We start from the raw sequence: 12283 nt of genomic DNA, 5'->3' as shown, positions 1-12283 counted from the left end.
ACTGCCTGGTATGACAACTGCTCGGCCTCCGACCGCAAGGCACTACAGAGGGTAGTGCGTACGGCCCAGTACATCACTGGGGCCAAGCTTCCTGCCATCCAGGACCTCTATACCAGGCGGTGTCAGAGGAAGGCCCTAAAAACAGCCACCCTAGTCATACACGGTTCTCTGTGCTACCGCACGGCAAGCGGTACCGGAGCGCCAAGTCTAAAGAGGCTTCTCAACAGCTTCTACCCCCAAGCCATACGACTGCTGAACATCTAATCAAATGGCTACCCAGACTATTTGCATTGCCCTCCCCATTTACACTGTTGCTACTCTGTTATCATCTATGCATAGTCACTAATAACTCTACCTACATGTACATATTACATCAATTACCCAACCTCTAATTATTATTATTATTATTACTAGCCCCCAGTATACAGCCTCGCTATTGTTATTTTACTGCTGCTCTTTAATTATTTGTTACTTTTATTTATTTATATTTTTCTTAAAACTGCATTATTGGTTAGGGGCTTCTAAGTAAGCATTTCACTGTAAGGTCTACACCTGTTGTATTCGGAACATGTGACAAATAAAAACTGATTTGATTTATGTATTTAATATATACACACACATATTTACACTGAACTATAAATAATATAAATGCAACAATGATTTTACTGAGGTACAGTTCATAGAAAGAAATCAGTCCATTGGAATCAACTCATTAAGCCCTGCCCTATGGATTTCACATGGTGGGCAGCAACCATGGGTGCCCATCCAATCAGAATGAGTTTCCCCCCACAAAAGGGCTTTATTACAGACAGAAATAGTCCTCCGTTTCCTGAGGAGCCGGATGTGGATGTCCTGGGTTGGCGTGGTAACACGCTGCGGTTGTGAGGTTTGTTGGAAGTACTTCCAAATTCTCTAAAACGACATTGGGAGGCAGCTTATGGTAGAGAAATTAACGTTCAATTCTCTGGCAACAGCTCTGATGGACATTCCTGCAGTCAACATGCCAATTACACGCTCCCCCAAAACTTGAGACATTTGTGGCATTGTGTTGTGTGACATAACTGCACATTTTAGAGTGGCCTTTTATTGTCCCCAGCACAAGGTGCACCTGTGTAATGGTCATGCTGTTTAATCAGCTTCTTGATATGACACACCTGTCAGGTGGATGTATTGTCTTGGCAAAGGAGAAATGCTCACTAACAGATGTAAACTTTGTGCACACAATTTGAGGGAAATAATATTTTTGTGCGTATGGAAAAGGTCTGGGATCTTGTATTTCAGCTCACGAAACCAATACTTTACCTGCTGCGTTGATATTCTTTGTTCAGTATATTTATATATAGATTGAACAGAAATCTGCCATTCAGCATGCGCCTTTATCCAAAGTGTCGTCCAGTCAGAAATGTTCTCACTTATTCATTCAGAAGCAACTCACCTTCTCTGTGTTTTAATTAAAGCCGCTCTAATGTAAAACAATATCTTAAGTCACATCACGGTATTAAGGCAGCTTTTTCACTTGACTCTTCATTTAAGAGTCGTTTTTTGTTGGAGCCATTTTTACTGTAGAGTACCTTAGACATGATTGTAACTAATTTGAGTCAAACATGAAACTAAACCCAGTCTTACCATATAATGTATTGTTAGTATAGTATAGTATAGTATATCATGTATTAACAATCTGTTTTGTATGCCAACTACTGTTGTAAGTATCTGTGTTCTGTTGTACTTGAAAATTCTTCCTAATGAATAAAGACACATTTGGATTTGGACATTTACTTTAGAGAAATAAATGTACAAGAACGTCCCCTCCAAAAACACTTGACAAAAACCAACATTCTGATTGACAGTCAGACTGGTATCACATTCCAGCATCAACCAATATGTCTTTAGGTTCTCCGTTTTCACACGGTATACCTTGTCGTCGCTACAGACAGACATGAATCTGGTCCTTCCAGACAGATGACAGTAACTTTTTCATGTAGGATTCTTTCAAAGACATTAGCAGTAAACCGTTTCCAGGTGATGCAAAACCTGCAGTAAAGCGTTTCCAGGTGCTGTGAAACCTGCTCTATTTAACATCACTCTGTGGGGTCATGTGACCTAAAATAAGGATCAAATCAAAAACCCATAAAAATATATTAATCTTTGTCCTTTCTCACCTGTTGAATATAAATATATAAATGTAATGAAGAACAAGCATCAACCCTCAGTAACAGAGTGACTTAAATACATTGCAGATACAAAACGTAACTATGACAACATCTCTATGTTTGGCTTGATACATAAAAGTTACAGAGCACGGTGGAGAGATTGACCAGAGAGAGAGGGTCGTAACAATGAGAAAGGGAGGAAGAGAGAGAGGGTCGTAACAATGAGAAAGGGAGGAAGAGAGAGAGGGTCGTAACAATGAGAAAGGGAGAAAGAGAGAGAGGGTCGTAACAATGAGAAAGGGAGGAAGAGAGAGGGTCGTAACAATGAGAAAGGGAGGAAGAGAGAGAGGGTCGTAACAATGAGAAAGGGAGGAAGAGAGAGAGGGTCGTAACAATGAGAAAGGGAGAAAGAGAGAGAGGGTCGTAACATTGAGAAAGGGAGAAAGAGAGAGAGGGTCGTAACAATGAGAAAGAGAGAGAGGGTCGTAACAATGAGAAAGAGAGAGAGGGTCGTAACATTGAGAAAGGGAGAAAGAGAGAGAGGGTCGTAACATTGAGAAAGGGAGAAAGAGAGAGAGGGTCGTAACAATGAGAAAGGGAGGAAGAGAGAGAGGGTCGTAACAATGAGAAAGGGAGGAAGAGAGAGAGGGTCGTAACAATGAGAAAGGGAGAAAGAGAGAGAGGGTCGTAACAATGAGAAAGGGAGGAAGAGAGAGGGTCGTAACAATGAGAAAGGGAGGAAGAGAGAGAGGGTCGTAACAATGAGAAAGGGAGGAAGAGAGAGAGGGTCGTAACAATGAGAAAGGGAGAAAGAGAGAGAGGGTCGTAACATTGAGAAAGGGAGAAAGAGAGAGAGGGTCGTAACAATGAGAAAGAGAGAGAGGGTCGTAACAATGAGAAAGAGAGAGAGGGTCGTAACATTGAGAAAGGGAGAAAGAGAGAGAGGGTCGTAACATTGAGAAAGGGAGAAAGAGAGAGAGGGTCGTAACAATGAGAAAGGGAGGAAGAGAGAGAGGGTCGTAACAATGAGAAAGGGAGGAAGAGAGAGAGGGTCGTAACAATGAGAAAGGGAGGAAGAGAGAGAGGGTCGTAACATTGAGAAAGGGAGAAAGAGAGAGAGGGTCGTAACAATGAGAAAGGGAGGAAGAGAGAGGGTCGTAACAATGAGAAAGAGAGAGAGGGTCGTAACAATGAGAAAGGGAGGAAGAGAGAGAGGGTCGTAACATTGAGAAAGGGAGAAAGAGAGAGAGGGTCGTAACAATGAGAAAGAGAGAGAGGGTCGTAACAATGAGAAAGGGAGAAAGAGAGAGAGGGTCGTAACAATGAGAAAGGGAGGAAGAGAGAGAGGGTCGTAACATTGAGAAAGGGAGAAAGAGAGAGAGGGTCGTAACAATGAGAAAGGGAGGAAGAGAGAGGGTCGTAACAATGAGAAAGGGAGGAAGAGAGAGAGGGTCGTAACAATGAGAAAGGGAGGAAGAGAGAGAGGGTCGTAACAATGAGAAAGGGAGAAAGAGAGAGAGGGTCGTAACATTGAGAAAGGGAGAAAGAGAGAGAGGGTCGTAACAATGAGAAAGAGAGAGAGGGTCGTAACAATGAGAAAGGGAGAAAGAGAGAGAGGGTCGTAACAATGAGAAAGGGAGGAAGAGAGAGAGGGTCGTAACATTGAGAAAGGGAGAAAGAGAGAGAGGGTCATAACAATGAGAAAGGGAGGAAGAGAGAGAGGGTCGTAACAATGAGAAAGGGAGAAAGAGAGAGAGGGTCGTAACAATGAGAAAGGGAGAAAGAGAGAGAGGGTCGTAACAATGAGAAAGGGAGGAAGAGAGAGGGTCGTAACATTGAGAAAGGGAGGAAGAGAGAGAGGGTCGTAACAATGAGAACGGGAGAAAGAGAGAGAGGGTCGTAACAATGAGAAAGAGAGAGAGGGTCGTAACAATGAGAAAGGGAGGAAGAGAGAGAGGGTCGTAACATTGAGAAAGGGAGAAAGAGAGAGAGGGTCGTAACAATGAGAAAGGGAGAAAGAGAGAGAGGGTCGTAACATTGAGAAAGGGAGAAAGAGAGAGAGGTTCGTAACAATGAGAAAGGGAGGAAGAGAGAGGGTCGTAACAATGAGAAAGAGAGAGAGGGTCGTAACAATGAGAAAGGGAGAAAGAGAGGGTCGTAACAATGAGAAAGAGAGAAAGAGAGCGTCGTAACAATGAGAAAGGGAGAGAGAGAGGGTCGTAACAATGAGAACGGGAGAAAGAGAGAGAGGGTCGTAACAAAGAAAGAGAGAGAGGGTCGTAACAATGAGAAAGGGAGAAAGAGAGGGTCGTAACAATGAGAAAGGGAGAGAGAGAGAGGGGCGTAACAAAGAAAGAGAGAGAGGGTCGTAACAATGAGAAAGGGAGAGAGAGAGGGTCGTAACAATGAGAACGGGAGAAAGAGAGAGAGGGGCGTAACAAAGAAAGAGAGAGGGTCGTAACAATGAGAAAGGGAGAAAGAGAGAGAGGGTCGTAACATTGAGAAAGGGAGAAAGAGAGAGAGGGTCGTAACAATGAGAACGGGAGAAAGAGAGAGAGGGTCGTAACAATGAGAACGGGAGAAAGAGAGAGAGGGTCGTAACAATGAGAACGGGAGAAAGAGAGAGGGTCGTAACAATGAGAAAGGGAGAAAGAGAGAGAGGGTCGTAACAAAGTAACAGGGAGAATGGTCTCAGAAAGGTAATTATCTTCTCCTGCACCTGGGCTAGCTCTCTAAGTCTCTCCAGTTGCAACACACATTATCAACAGTAAAGGCTGATCAGCTGTGGTTCTGAACATTCGTCATCGGTCTGGAGCTGTGCAGAGCAGACAGAGCAGAGCTAGCAAGCCGCCCAGGTAGTCTTACTCTGTCTCTGGCATGGCTGCCATCTCCACTCTGACGGGTTTCTCCTGGTCGAGCCTGTGGAGAGAGAATAATCATCAGAGCTCTGGGACTGGAACCAATCCCCTAACCGACCTCCACTATACTAAGAAGTAGAACACCATGAGGACTGGAACCAAACCCCTAACTGACCTCCACTATACTAAGTAGTAGAACACTATGAGGACTGGAACCAAACCCCTAACCGACCTCCACTATACTAAGAAGTAGAACACCATGAGGACTGGAACCAAACCCCTAACTGACCTCCATTATACTAAGTAGTAGAACACCGTGAGGACTGGAACCAAACCCCTAACTGACCTCCACTATACTAAGTAGTAGAACACCATGAGGACTGGAACCAAACCCCTAACTGACCTCCACTATACTAAGTAGTAGAACACCATGAGGACTGGAACCAAACCCCTAACTGACCTCCACTATACTAAGTAGTAGAACACCATGAGGACTGGAACCAAACCCCTAACTGACCTCCACTATACTAAGTAGTAGAACACCATGAGGACTGGAACCAAACCCCTAACTGATCTCCACTATACTAAGTAGTAGAACACTATGAGGACTGGAACCAAACCCCTAACCGACCTCCACTATACTAAGTAGTAGAACACCATGAGGACTGGAACCAAACCCCTAACTGACCTCCACTATACTAAGTAGTAGAACACCATGAGGACTGGAACCAAACCCCTAACCGACCTCCACTATACTAAGTAGTAGAACACCATGAGGACTGGAACCAAACCCCTAACTGACCTCCACTATACTAAGTAGTAGAACACCATGAGGACTGGAACCAAACCCCTAACTGACCTCCACTATACTAAGAAGTAGAACACCATGAGGACTGGAACCAAACCCCTAACTGACCTCCACTATACTAAGTAGTAGAACACCATGAGGACTGGAACCAAACCCCTAACTGACCTCCACTATACTAAGTAGTAGAACACCATGAGGACTGGAACCAAACCTAGCTAGCTACATAGTTGTCTTTGCTGTCCTTGTATCTAAGACAATTGTGTAGTTTAGACTAATTATCTAGCCAGTTACCGAGGTTACCTAGCTAGCTATCGAGGTTACCTAGCCAGCTACACTTTCTAACAAAGTCAACAACGCAGCCACTGCTAGCTAGCCTACTTCAGCAGTACTGTATCATTTTAATCACTTTAGTCAATAAGATTTTTGCAACGTAAGCTTAACTTTCTGAACATTCGAGACGTGTAGTCCACTTGTCATTCCAATCTCCTTTGCATTAGCGTAGCCTCTTCTGTAGCCTGTCAACTATGTGTCTGTCTATCCCTGTTCTCTCCTCTCTGCACAGACCATACAAACGCTTCACATCGCGTGGCCGCGGCCACCCTAACCTGGTGGTCCCAGCGCGCACGACCCACGTGGAGTTCCAGGTCTCCGGCAGCCTCTGGAACTGCCGATCTGCGGCCAACAAGGCAGAGTTCATCTCAGCCTATGCTTCCCTCCAGTCCCTCGACTTCTTGGCACTGACGGAAACATGGATCACCACAGATAACACTGCCACTCCTACTGCTCTCTCCTCGTCTGCCCACGTGTTCTCGCACACCCCGAGAGCTTCTGGTCAGCGGGGTGGTGGCACCGGGATCCTCATCTCTACCAAGTGGTCATTCTCTCTTTCTCCCCTTACCCATCTGTCTATCGCCTCCTTTGAATTCCATGCTGTCACAGTTACCAGCCCTTTCAAGCTTAACATCCTTATCATTTATCGCCCTCCAGGTTCCCTCGGAGAGTTCATCAATGAGCTTGATGCCTTGATAAGCTCCTTTCCTGAGGACGGCTCACCTCTCACAGTTCTGGGTGACTTTAACCTCCCCACGTCTACCTTTGACTCATTCCTTTCTGCCTCCTTCTTTCCACTCCTCTCCTCTTTTGACCTCACTCTCTCACCTTCCCCCCCTACTCACAAGGCAGGCAATACGCTTGACCTCATCTTTACTAGATGCTGTTCTTCCACTAACCTCATCGCAACTCCCCTCCAAGTCTCCGACCACTACCTTGTATCCTTTTCCCTCTCGCTCTCATCCAACACTTCCCACACTGCCCCTACTCGGATGGTATCGCGCCGTCCCAACCTTCGCTCTCTCTCCCCCGCTACTCTCTCCTCTTCCATCCTATCATCTCTTCCCTCTGCTCAAACCTTCTCTAACCTATCTCCTGACTCTGCCTCCTCAACCCTCCTCTCCTCCCTTTCTGCATCCTTTGACTCTCTATGTCCCCTATCCTCCAGGCCGGCTCGGTCCTCCCCTCCTGCTCCGTGGCTCGACGACTCATTGCGAGTTCACAGAACAGGGCTCCGGGCAGCCGAGCGGAAATGGAGGAAAACTCGCCTCCCTGCGGACCTGGCATCCTTTCACTCCCTCCTCTCTACATTTTCCTCTTCTGTCTCTGCTGCTAAAGCCACTTTCTACCACTCTAAATTCCAAGCATCTGCCTCTAACCCTAGGAAGCTCTTTGCCACCTTCTCCTCCCTCCTGAATCCTCCTCCCCCTCCCCCCCCCCTCCTCCCTCTCTGCAGATGACTTCGTCAACCATTTTGAAAAGAAGGTCGACGACATCCGATCCTCGTTTGCTAAGTCAAACGACACCGCTGGTTCTGCTCACACTGCCCTACCCTGTGCTCTGACCTCTTTCTCCCCTCTCTCTCCAGATGAAATCTCGCGTCTTGTGACGGCCGGCCGCCCAACAACCTGCCCGCTTGACCCTATCCCCTCCTCTCTTCTCCAGACCATTTCCGGAGACCTTCTCCCTTACCTCACCTCGCTCATCAACTCATCCCTGACCGCTGGCTACGTCCCTTCCGTCTTCAAGAGAGCGAGAGTTGCACCCCTTCTGAAAAAACCTACACTCGATCCCTCCGATGTCAACAACTACAGACCAGTATCCCTTCTTTCTTTTCTCTCCAAAACTCTTGAACGTGCCGTCCTTGGCCAGCTCTCCTGCTATCTCTCTCAGAATGACCTTCTTGATCCAAATCAGTCAGGTTTCAAGACTAGTCATTCAACTGAGACTGCTCTTCTCTGTATCACGGAGGCGCTCCGCACTGCTAAAGCTAACTCTCTCTCCTCTGCTCTCATCCTTCTAGACCTATCGGCTGCCTTCGATACTGTGAACCATCAGATCCTCCTCTCCACCCTCTCCGAGTTGGGCATCTCCGGCGCGGCCCACGCCTGGATTGCGTCCTACCTGACAGGTCGCTCCTACCAGGTGGCGTGGCGAGAATCTGTCTCCTCACCACGTGCTCTCACCACTGGTGTCCCCCAGGGCTCTGTTCTAGGCCCTCTCCTATTCTCGCTATACACCAAGTCACTTGGCTCTGTCATAACCTCACATGGTCTCTCCTATCATTGCTATGCAGACGACACACAATTAATCTTCTCCTTTCCCCCTTCTGATGACCAGGTGGCGAATCGCATCTCTGCATGTCTGGCAGACATATCAGTGTGGATGACGGATCACCACCTCAAGCTGAACCTCGGCAAGACGGAGCTGCTCTTCCTCCCGGGGAAGGACTGCCCGTTCCATGATCTCGCCATCACGGTTGACAACTCCATTGTGTCCTCCTCCCAGAGCGCTAAGAACCTTGGCGTGATCCTGGACAACACCCTGTCGTTCTCAAATAACATCAAGGCGGTGGCCCGTTCCTGTAGGTTCATGCTCTACAACATCCGCAGAGTACGACCCTGCCTCACACAGGAAGCGGCGCAGGTCCTAATCCAGGCACTTGTCATCTCCCGTCTGGATTACTGCAACTCGCTGTTGGCTGGGCTCCCTGCCTGTGCCATTAAACCCCTACAACTCATCCAGAACGCCGCAGCCCGTCTGGTGTTCAACCTTCCCAAGTTCTCTCACGTCACCCCGCTCCTCCGCTCTCTCCACTGGCTTCCAATTGAAGCTCGCATCCGCTACAAGACCATGGTGCTTGCCTACGGAGCTGTGAGGGGAACGGCACCTCAGTACCTTCAGGCTCTGGTAAGGCCCTACACCCAAACAAGGGCACTGCGTTCATCCACCTCTGGCCTGCTCGCCTCCCTACCACTGAGGAAGTACAGTTCCCGTTCAGCCCAGTCAAAACTGTTCGCCGCTCTGGCACCCCAATGGTGGAACAAACTCCCTCACGACGCCAGGACAGCGGAGTCAATCACCACCTTCCGGAGACACCTGAAACCCCACCTCTTTAAGGAATACCTAGGATAGGATAAAGTAATCCTTCTGACCCCCCCCCCACCCCCCCCCCCCCCCCTTAAAAGATTTAGATGCACTATTGTAAAGTGGCTGTTCCACTGGATGTCATAAGGTGAATGCACCAATTTGTAAGTCGCTCTGGATAAGAGCGTCTGCTAAATGACTTAAATGTAAATGTAAATGTAAACGCCTAACTGACCTCCACTATACTAAGTAGTAGAACACCATGAGGACTGGAACCAAACCCCTAACCGACCTCCACTATACTAAGTAGTAGAACACCATGAGGACTGGAACCAAACCCCTAACTGACCTCCAATATACTAAGTAGTAGAACACCATGAGGACTGGAACCAAACCCCTAACCGACCTCCACTATACTAAGTAGTAGAACACCATGAGGACTGGAACCAAACCCCTAACCGACCTCCACTATACTAAGTAGTAGAACACCATGAGGACTGGAACCAAACCCCTAACTGACCTCCAATATACTAAGTAGTAGAACACCATGAGGACTGGAACCAAACCCCTAACCGACCTCCACTATACTAAGTAGTAGAACACCATGTGGACTGGAACCAAACCCCTAACTGACCTCCACTATACTAAGTAGTAGAACACCATGAGGACTGGAACCAAACCCCTAACTGACCTCCACTATACTAAGTAGTAGAACACCATGAGGACTGGAACCAAACCCCTAACTGACCTCCACTATACTAAGAAGTAGAACACCATGAGGACTGGAACCAAACACCTAACTGACCTCCACTATACTAAGTAGTAGAACACCATGAGGACTGGAACCAAACCCCTAACTGACCTCCACTATACTAAGTAGTAGAACACCATGAGGACTGGAACCAAACACCTAACTGACCTCCACTATACTAAGTAGTAGAACACCATGAGGACTGGAACCAAACCCCTAACTGACCTCCAATATACTAAGTAGTAGAACACCATGAGGACTGGAACCAAACCCCTAACCGACCTCCACTATACTAAGTAGTAGAACACCGTGAGGACTGGAACCAAACCCCTAACTGACCTCCACTATACTAAGTAGTAGAACACCATGAGGACTGGAACCAAACCCCTAACCAACCTCCACTATACTAAGTAGTAGAACACCATGAGGACTGGAACCAAACCCCTAACTGACCTCCACTATACTAAGTAGTAGAACACCATGAGGACTGGAACCAAACCCCTAACCGACCTCCACTATACTAAGTAGTAGAACACCATGAGGACTGGAACCAAACCCCTAACTGACCTCCACTATACTAAGTAGTAGAACACCATGAGGACTGGAACCAAACCCCTAACTGACCTCCACTATACTAAGTAGTAGAACACCATGAGGACTGGAACCAAACCCCTAACTGACCTCCACTATACTAAGTAGTAGAACACCATGAGGACTGGAACCAAACCCCTAACTGACCTCCACTATACTAAGTAGTAGAACACCATGAGGACTGGAACCAAACCCCTAACTGACCTCCACTATACTAAGTAGTAGAACACCATGAGGACTGGAACCAAACCCCTAACTGACCTCCACTATACTAAGTAGTAGAACACCGTGAGGACTGGAACCAAACCCCTAACTGACCTCAAGGAGAACTTCAAGGAGAGCGGTTCAATTGTTGTGAAGCTTCAGGGCGCCCAAGAAAGTCCAGCAAACGCTAGGACCGTCTCCTAAAGTTGATTCAGCTGCGGGATCGTGGCACCACCAGTACAGAGCTTGCTCAGGATGGGCAGAAGGCAGGTGTGAGTGCATCTACAAGCACAGTGAGGCGAAGACTTTTGGAGGATGGCCAGGTGTCAAGAAGGGCAGCAAAGAATCCACTTCTCTCCAGGAAAAACATCAGGGACAGACTGATATTCTGCAAAAGGTACAGGGATTGGACTGCAGAGGACTGGGGTTAAGTCATTTTCTCTGATGAATCCCCTTACCGATTGTTTGGGGTATCCGGAAAAAAGCTTGTCCGGAGAAGACAAGGTGAGCGCTACCATCCGTCCGGTGTCATGCCAACAGTAAAGCATCCTGAGACCATTCATGTGTGGGGTTGCTTCTCAGCCAAGGGAGTGGGCTCACTCACAATTTTGCCTAAGAACACAGCCATGAATAAAGAATTGTACCAACACATCCTCCGAGAGCAACTTCTCCCAACCATCCAGGAACAGTTTGGTGACGAACTATGCATTTTCCAGCATGATGGAGCACCTTGCCATAAGGCCAAAGTGATAAGTGGCAGAGATATACTACATATACCTACTCTTTAATGCAGTCTGGTATAGAGATATATTACATAGACCTACTCTTTAATGCAGTCTGGTATAGAGATATACTACATAGACTTACTCTTTAATGCAGTCTGGTATAGAGATATATTACATAGACCTACTCTTTAATGCAGTCTGGTATAGAGATATATTACATAGACCTACTCTTTAATGCAGTCTGTTACAGAGATTTACTACATAGACTTACTCTTTAATGCAGTCTGGTATAGAGATATACTACATAGACTTACTCTTTAATGCAGTCTGGTATAGAGATATACTACATAGACTTACTCTTTAATGCAGTCTGGTATAGAGATATACTACATAGACTTACTCTTTAATGCAGTCTGGTATAGAAATAGACCTACTCTTTAATGCAGTCTGGTATAGAAATAGACCTACTCTTTAATGCAGTCTGGTATAGAAATAGACTACATAGACTTACTCTTTAATGCAGTCTGGTATAGAGATATACTACATAGACTTACTCTTTAATGCAGTCTGGTATAGAGATTTACTACATAGACTTACTCTTTAATGCAGTCTGGTATAGAGATATACTACATAGACTTACTCTTTAATGCAGTCTGGTATAGAGATATACTACATAGACTTACTCTTTAATGCAGTCTGGTATAGAGATATACTACATAGACTTACTCTTTAATGCAGTCTGGTACAGAGATTTACTACATAGACTTACTCTTTAATGC

At 46.4% G+C, this 12283-nt stretch overlaps 1 protein-coding gene across 2 annotated transcripts in view; it reads right to left on the bottom strand.

Annotated features, from left to right (window-relative positions):
* Nucleotides 1-4714: 4714 nt before the first annotated feature.
* Nucleotides 4715-12283, bottom strand: part of bnip2 (BCL2 interacting protein 2) — a 69685-nt gene continuing 62116 nt past the window's right edge. For both annotated transcript variants that reach the window (XM_038987400.1, XM_038987401.1), the window contains one exon: nt 4715-5069. In XM_038987400.1, coding sequence (XP_038843328.1) covers nt 5012-5069 — 58 coding nt within the window. In that variant the 3' untranslated portion in view covers nt 4715-5011. The remainder of the gene's footprint in view (nt 5070-12283) is intronic.

Source organism: Salvelinus namaycush, unplaced genomic scaffold (assembly GCF_016432855.1).
Source record: "Salvelinus namaycush isolate Seneca unplaced genomic scaffold, SaNama_1.0 Scaffold719, whole genome shotgun sequence".
Lineage (NCBI taxonomy): Eukaryota > Metazoa > Chordata > Actinopteri > Salmoniformes > Salmonidae > Salvelinus > Salvelinus namaycush.
This window is presented reverse-complemented; position numbering and strand designations above follow the sequence as displayed.